Below are 8,198 nucleotides of genomic sequence, written 5' to 3' on the forward strand. Positions count from 1 at the left end.
CCCTCACTACCACACATAATGTGGAATACCAATTGATACTGCAAAGGTCTCTGAGTAAGAGACTCTGGGATAAGGCATGCAGGAGCAGCTGGTGAACTTGGGACTTCCCAAAAATCTCTTGATAAGTGTGGTAGATCTTGACAGCCAGGTTCAAAACACTGGGGCTTTATTATGGATTGCTGTATCTTTTCTTGAGGGGTGCTTTGAAGCTGTTCAGTGGAGCATATAAGCTACATCTCCCTTGTTTGGTTCATGTAGAGGTGGCTTTTCTGCTTGATTTTTGGTGGTGTCAGGGCTTTTTTTGTTTTTTTGTTTTTTTTCCCCACACATGTAAAGGGGAAAGTTCATGCAAGTGCTTTGCCCCAGGGAAGGGGAGTGCTCACAGCCAGATAGATCAGAGTTTCTGGACTCCTTAATGTATAACTGAAAGATTAAGGTTTTAATATAGCTTTAATGTGCACTTGTAGGTCCCTTCCAGTCCTTAAATAAAATGAAAATATACAGTAGGAGCAGTTGCCTGCAGAGCGGTTTTCTCCTTTTTGTTCTACAGTACACTTATTAAAGTAATAGTTGGTTCCCTTACTGCCTTTGTGAAAATACAGCTCCTGGCCAGAGAGCTGCTGCCCAGCTCAGCAGAGAGAGCTCACCTGGCCTGGGTGTCCCTGCGTTTCTGCTCCCTGGGCCAGTTGCAGCCCTTCCAAGCTGCTGCTCTTATCTGAAGGAACATTCAGACAGAATGGTCTCCTCTCCAGAATGCTGAGCTCCTCTTGCCTCTCTGGACTTTGTTTTGAACTCATAGATATATTTTCAAGTGGGAAGATTTATGGGATTCTTTTCTGTAATCAGTGAGGTTATCTAATGACCCATGGTGATATAGGATGGGAAAGGATTGTCCTGCTGCACAGGGCTCAGTTTGCTTTTAACGTGTCTTTGCTTTCAGGTATTTGGGAAAAATGACATGTGGTTTTGGGTTGTTTTCTCAATAATCCATGTTTTGGCCTCGTTGGCTCTCAGCACCCAGATCTACTATGTGGGCCGCTTCAAGATGGGTAAGTGCTGTGACTGATCCATCTCCTCCTGGGTGTGCAGGTGCCTCCTGTCGTCACCTGCGTGTCACCTGTGCAACGTGTCTGTCAGCACAGTCCTGTGGCCTGTGTTCTAGGTTACCCTGTCCTCTCATCCATCCGATGCCCTTCCTGGCCTCTAAAATCCTTGTGCTAGTGCTTCCCAGACCGGTGGGTCTGTGGAGGCAGGAGAGCTGGGCTTTGAGGGAGCCTGTCCTTCAGCTGTAGCTCTCCCTAGTGCACACTCCCTAGTGCTGTGCTCAGAGCAGAGAGCTACACTCGGTCATAGGGTGAGGGGGAGAGGGTCTGGTGGGGAAACTGTGTCTTGTGCTCTGCTTACAAACATATTTCTCCTTCTTCTTCTGCTTCTGTTTGCCTCAGATGGCCCTGACTCAGGTAACTGTCTGCAGCTCTCCTTTATCTCTGCTGAGTTGTGCAGCGGTGTGGCAGCCAGGGGTTGCGTGGATGTGTGTGGGGAGGCAGGCTCGGGTGCCAGCTGGGGTCAGCTCTCCAGAAGTGAAACCATTTTGCCAGCAGCACTGCCAGTCCTGCTCCTTGGCAGGAAAGGGGTGATACAGCACAGGAGAGCTCTGATCTTGGCACAGGAGCGTTTTCAAGCTCTGCATTTATAGCTAAAGAAGGGCATGTGTGTGCATGTATGTCCATCCATCCCCACTGCCACTGATGGCTCTGCAGGGAAGCTTCTGCAATGATTTTGAGAGCTGGAGTGTCTTGAGTGCACTGTGTCCCTTTAGGAGCCTCTGAGGGCTGTGGGATCTGTTTCTGCTGTTATCCTGCTCTGGCAGCTTGTTCCATGGAAGGTGTTTTTCCTGTTCCTGCACACACACCTCTCTTTTCCAGTGATGGGGTTGCAAAGTCAGCCTGTTTACGTGTACAGACAGGGCCTGTTTGAATTCTGGGTAGTGCTAGCTTTGAGAGGATTTTTGTTTTGATTTTTTTTAACCTGTTGTTCTGCCAAATGCCATCCACATCCTGTGGTGGCTGTTCTGCTCAGCACAGACTGCTCCCAAAGGGCAAGAAATGCATCTGCTGACACCTTGGATTCTCTGTCAGCTGGTGGGTGTCTGTGTCTTTCCCCATTTTGGGGCTCACTCTGCTGGCTGTTCTGGCTTTTTATCCTCTTCTTTGACAGACCTGGGCATATTTCGACGAGCAGTGATGGTGCTATACACAGACTGTATCCAGCAGTGCAGTCGACCAATGTACATGGTAGGTGACTTCTTATCTAAGCAATTGCTCACCCTTCAGGCAATGTGCAGAGGAAAGAGTCTGGTCTATTTGAAAAAGTGATGGTCCCTGCTTCCCTTCTTCTCCCTCCCCCAGAATGGTTGGGGTAAGTGTAGATCTCTGCTACAGTGGTTTACCCCCAACCTCCAGACTTCCCCGATCTCAAACTTGGTGAATAAAACATCAAAGCAAAGGTGATACAAGCATGACAGGATTTGCCTTTGCACCTGCTTTCTGGGGCATCTGTTCAGAGGAATGGCTCTGTGCAGTGCAGCCTCTCTGGGGAAGGCAGCAACTGTTTTGGCTCTGTGGTTTAAGCAAAAGCAATTGCCATTTCTGCAACACCTTGGGGCAGACAGCAGAAAAGTAAGAAATGGTGGCTGTTACCTTGTGTCCCACTGATGGCTTCCTTCTTGGTGCAGAGTGCTAATTAAGGATTGAAGCCAAATGGGGTTTTTATCCATGAGCATCTTTTTTCTTTCTTTCTTTTTTATTTGTTCTCCCACCTCTGAATAAACAAAGTCCACTCAGGCAGGAAGTAAGCCTGGCCAGCCTGAAATAGCTACATCATGAAAGCAGCTGTAAGCATAAATGCACATGTCCCACAAATGTAAACCTCTGCCTTCTGTAGTTACAGGGCTTCCCTAGCTAATGGTGAGATAGGAGAAAAAAAGTGTCTCTAAATACATGTGGGATGCTATCCAAAGCTTCCCCTGCTGCGTCTTTCAAGCAAGTCCTTGCTCTCTGCAGTACTTTTTCTATAAAACGGTGGGAGGGAAGGAATCTAACTAGAAAAACAGTAGAAGTAGTCAAAGGATTTGCAGAACCTCCTGAGGCTGATCCCTTAAGTGCTGAGATTGTTCTTTTTTTGATGTTCAGTCTCCTTCTTGCAACTCTTTCTTAAAATTTATGAGAGTCAGAGCAGTTTCCATCTGATAAAGCTCCCACAGAGCAAACTACAGAACCAGGTGCACGTGTGTTTGCAGGAACCAGACTCCAAATCCTCACATAATGACATCCTGAATTTCTGAGGCAATGGCCTCTTTTTGCATACCCTTCTGATTTTATATGATCATCAGTGCCTTTCCTCCAGGACAGGATGGTGCTGCTCATTGTTGGAAACCTGGTCAACTGGTCCTTGTAAGTAGTTACATCTTGGTGTCCTGTGTATTTGTGCACGTGGGCAGCAGGATTCAGTACTGGAACACAGGGGGCCTGAAGTGATGAGAAAATGCAGCAATGTCTGTGCAATAATCCTGTGCTGGGGCCCTTCTGACATGTTTTGGCGGGGAGCTTGATCTGAGGAGTGCTGACAGTAGGCAGATCCGTAGGATGCAGCGCAGCACTACAGAACAGTGTGAGGCATCCCTAAGTGTTTCAGCTGGGGCTGTCTCATGGCTCGTCTCTAAGCAAGCTTGTGTAGGGCTGGCTTGGTACTGTGGTGCTGTGCTGTGCTGTACACCTGCTTCCCACGTAGCTGGGAAGTCTCTGGCACAGCCAGGGTGCAGGAGACCTGACAGACACTCGTTAGTCACAGAGCCTGGCTGAGCAAGGAGGTATTAGCTCTTAGATGAGACCTAAAATCATTGCCCCAGGCTCTTGCTTTTCACTAAAGCTGCTTAGGGACATGCTTTCTGCCAAATGTACAGGTCTGGGGCCAGCTCCTACCCAGTGAGATGTGTTTGGAAGCAACCCAGGGCCCTTTACTGTCCTCTGTGGTCTCAGTTGCTTCAGCAGCTGACCATGGCTGAGTTTCCCTGGCTGGGGGCAGTGTTGCTGTGTCTGTGGGGCAGTGGGTGGCTGTACCTTGGCAGTTTGGGAATGTACCTTGTCCCCAGTGAAAGAGGCTGTCTGATATCCCTTCTTCTCTCTCTCAGTGCTATCTTTGGGCTCGTGTATCGGCCCAGAGACTTTGCCTCCTACATACTGGGTATCTTCATCTGTAACCTGCTGCTGTATCTGGCTTTCTACATCATCATGAAGGTAGAGGGAGGCAGCTGTAGCTGTCCCTGGGGTGCTTATCTCCAAAGGGGAAGGGATGGGCCTCTTTTCTGGATGCAGCTGGGGTTCTTGTGGTGCTGCAGAGGGATGTGGAGGGGCTGTTGTGGGGCTCAGGGTGGAACAAGGTGTTGGGGGGGGATGGTGTGTAGCCATTTCAGGGGGGGCTGGGTTGGGCAGCCCTTCCCAGGTGCAGATGGTGTGTCAGCCCTGTGTATAGCTCTGTCCCTTGTGAAGAACTCAGGGTGTGTTGTGAGGCTGTGTCCCTGTCTGCAGCTCCGCAGCTCTGAGAAGCTCCTGCCCATCCCCATGTTCTGCATTGTGGCCACAGCAGTGGTGTGGGCAGCTGCCCTCTACTTCTTCTTCCAGACCCTCAGCAGCTGGGAGGTAAAGTTCCCCTTTCACTGTCCTTCTGTCCATCTCTGTCTCATCCTCTCTCCTTTCTGTTGTTTGTTTTGCACAAAACATACTTTGGAGAAGAGTCTTGGCCTGCTCATGGAGAGCTGCTTATTTTCAGCAGACTGTGAAGGGAATGTGGGAAGCTGTACTGAGCCAAAAATGACTGTATGCATGTATCTGTGTAGAGGCTATTTATGACCCAGGTATCTGGAGGTGACTGGTCCTCACCAGGGGACAGAGGACGAGCTGGGGATCTGAAAGCAAAACTGGGCAAATCGTGACTAGTACTGGATGGAAGACTTATCCCTGGAGCAGATGGCCAATGGGGGGGTAACTTGCCTGGGATTGTGAGGGCTCTCCATGACCTGGGAGACTGAATGTCTTCTAATGGGATATCACATCCATCTCCATGGAGGTGAGGGGCTTGCTGCAGAGTGGTCTGGTAGAGGCTGTGCAGCTTGTGCTATGCAGGACCTCAGATGTGGAGAGCAGAGGGTTCTCCCCAGCTGTGGGTTATGGCCCCAGATCCATTTTCAGGTCTACCACTGCATTCCTGGCCTGCCCTCGCCCCATGTCTGGCCAGCATAGCACCTTTTCCTGGGTTCTGCTTGGAGGGTTAAGATGGCTTGATCTTTAGAGGGTCCAGTGTGATCAGTAAGAGCCCTGTATTAGTGGGTATCAGGTGCTGACCCTCTGCCTGCTCCCCTAGGAGACTCCAGCAGAGTCCCGGGAAAAGAACCGGCCATGCATCCTGCTGGGTTTCTTTGATGACCATGATGTCTGGCACTTCCTCTCTGCAGCTGCCTTGTTCTTCTCCTTTCTGGTGAGTCTTGCTGAGTCTCCCACTCTGCTGTATGGCCTCACCCTCTCCTCTTCCACCTTGCCCCTCTCCATCCACATGGACCTGTGACTGCTCCAGGACCCCACAGAGGTGCCCAAACTCCTCTTCTTGGCTCTATCTCCAGACATCCTTTACAGTGGGATGCTCTTTATCAGAGGGATCAGGTTTTCTCCTTTGCCTTATTTATCTCCCTATGCCTCTTGGCCTCAAATTCCCTTTGGGGCTGTGGGTCACACAGTTGTTGTGGGACAGCTGAGGGGCTGCTACTGTGACCAGTGACTCATGGATTTGGGAAGACCTCCCAGGAAATCAAGACCTGAAGGTCTGAAAGGTAGACTTGCCTGGCCAGCAAGACCTGAATCTGCCTTGTACTTTCTTCCTCAGGTCCTGCTGACCCTGGATGATGACCTGGATACGGTGCGCAGGGACAAGATCCCGGTGTTCTGAGTCCCCAGGGGACAGGGGTGCAGGGGCGTCCCAAACTGCTCAGCCAAAGGCACTGGGCCACTGGTATCTGTGGGGAATGAGCCTGCTTCCGTGGCCAACAACACAGTAGGAGCAGGGGAGCTGGATCCCACAGAAAGCATGAAGGGGTGCTGTGGTAACTGAGGCAGGACCAGAAGGGAAGACGACGTTTACTCCTTTCCCACCGCATCCTCTGGGGCAGGCATGACCCAGCAGCCAAGGCCAGTGCACAGCCCTCTGGCTCACAGGTGCAGTGGGTGCTGGAGCCAGTGAGGGGGGAGGAAACAGGAGGGAGGTGTGTTTGAGACCTTTGCTTCCCTTCCTTCCTGCTGATGTGCTCCGCTTCCTCTCTGGTGAGCAGGCTTGAGAAGTGCTGCTCCTCCTGCACTGGGAGCTGATGCCTGTACCCTGCAGGCTGCTGCCCTCAGAGAGTCCTTTCAGCTGCACAGGGAGAGCATTTGGTTCCTGTCCTGCAGCCACCAAGGGAGCAAAGGACTCCAAACTGAGGTGGCAGTGGGGAGACAGTTTTCTTCTTTTCTTCATTTTGTTGGAGAGACTCCTCTGGTAGCTGGTGGGGAGCCATGGTAACAAGACTGTGGTGTTGGAGGGAGATGGTGGACTTAGAGCTGCCCATGCGTGCTCTGCCAGAGCCTCCCGCCTTGCTCCTGAAGGCTCTCACTCACTCCTGTTGAACAGCCACACTTCCTCTGGCAGCTCCGGTGCTGGCTCTTGTCAGCGTGATGGTCTCTCAGGGCACTAGAAGTGCTGTCCTCAAGCAAACCTAAAAGAGATGGCGCAGCAAAGCCACAACCTTGCATGCTGGGCAGCTCTTTGGCAGCCCCTTGGCTCCTGCTGCCTGCCTTGCCAAAGGGGCAAGGTGGAAGAGGCATGTCGTCCAGCAACCTCAGACTTTCCCCTTCAATGAGTCTGTTTTGGACAAACTTGGCAAAGCAGGTTCCCTTATGGACCGGGAGTGTGGAAGAGGTTTGGGGACAGTTGGGGTTGAGCTCTTTAGCTAAAGATCTGGGCCAAACTTTCTTGTCAAACTTTGCTGCATCTGAAATAAGTTTTTAAATGGCTTCTGCGTTGTTTCTAATTTCTTGGTTGTTTAAAAAACAAGAATGAGGTGTGAATTATTTCAGACCTTGCATCTAAATATGGGACCTGTTTTGCTAATTTTGAATTAAAAAGTGTTCTTTCAGGCCTGCTGTCCTTATTCTTGCCATTGTCTGAGCATTTTTGCTTCAGTGTATGTGCATGTACCCAGTGATGGGAAGGTTTCATTCCACTTCTGCTTACTAAAGCAAACAACTATGGTAATGTTTTACTCTGAGAGTCTGTATCTCCTTGAAAAGTTTTGCACCAGCTGATTTTTATTTTTTTCTAAGTTGGGGATTGTCAAGACTGTCAATAAAATGAATGTTCCTGGTTCCCTGCTCTGCAGGTTGATGTGAATTCTTCTTACTCCAGCTCTCAGCAGGAGCAAGGAGAGCAGCTGGGGCAGAGGGGTGCCCAGTGGTGTCACACAGCTGCTGTCATCCTTGGGACTGTCACAGACGTTTCCTGAGCATAGGTGCAGATGACCTGCTTGTTCTCTTACAATTGCCTTTGTGAGACTAAATAGAGTGAAGAACAGACACTCTTGTCAGTGTAGTCCTTTTGGCAGGGTGGGAGAGGGCTGGAGGAGGAATGACACAAGCGGCTGCTACCTGTTACCTTCCCAAGCAGAGCTGTTGCCGCTCTGGAGGTGTTTCAGGCAGGGTGTGCCAGAAATGAAGAAGGTGGAGGTGGTCCTGGTGTGCTGTGTTGTATGACAGTGCTTTGGGCGTGACTCACAGGTTTGCCATGCAGATGGAGTTGTGAATGTTTCATCTTGGAAACGGGTAGGTTTCTCAGGCTTGTTGCAAAGCATGAGCTTCTCTTGCTTAACAGTATCAGCAGAGGCTGCAGGGAAGGGGACGACACTTGTTTTTGTCTGAGTAGCATCAGCAGAGAAGTATCAAGCTGAGCATAGTTCACATTTTCCATTCAGCCACCCTGCAGCCCTGCCATATGTTCTTGGTGCATCTTAAATGTCTGAATCCAATATTAGCTACTTGGGCTTGCCTGCAGCTTCCTTTTTCTTCCCATAAGGAAGGACTGCCAAGAAGTCTGGGGTGCAAAAGAACCACAAAACAAACAAA

The 8,198-nt window shown here is 50.3% G+C and overlaps 1 protein-coding gene across 4 annotated transcripts in view; it reads left to right on the plus strand.

Moving 5' to 3' along the window:
• Positions 1-7,652, plus strand: part of SIDT1 (SID1 transmembrane family member 1) — a 42,466-nt gene extending 34,814 nt beyond the window's left edge. Inside the window, exons 19-26 of one of the 4 annotated variants that reach the window (XM_027730259.2) lie at positions 941-1,049; positions 1,446-1,460; positions 2,218-2,294; positions 3,406-3,452; positions 4,190-4,295; positions 4,587-4,697; positions 5,419-5,532; positions 5,935-7,652. In XM_027730259.2, coding sequence (XP_027586060.2) covers positions 941-1,049; positions 1,446-1,460; positions 2,218-2,294; positions 3,406-3,452; positions 4,190-4,295; positions 4,587-4,697; positions 5,419-5,532; positions 5,935-5,997 — 642 coding nt within the window. In that variant the 3' untranslated portion in view covers positions 5,998-7,652. The other 3 variants (XM_027730260.2, XM_027730258.2, XM_039388929.1) reach the window with 3 other exon arrangements.
• The last annotated feature ends 546 nt before the right edge of the window (positions 7,653-8,198 follow it).

The sequence above is a fragment of the Pipra filicauda genome, unplaced genomic scaffold (genome assembly GCF_003945595.2).
Source record: "Pipra filicauda isolate LSUMZ 115617 unplaced genomic scaffold, ASM394559v2 scaffold69_size3009148_pilon, whole genome shotgun sequence".
NCBI classification, from domain to species: domain Eukaryota; kingdom Metazoa; phylum Chordata; class Aves; order Passeriformes; family Pipridae; genus Pipra; species Pipra filicauda.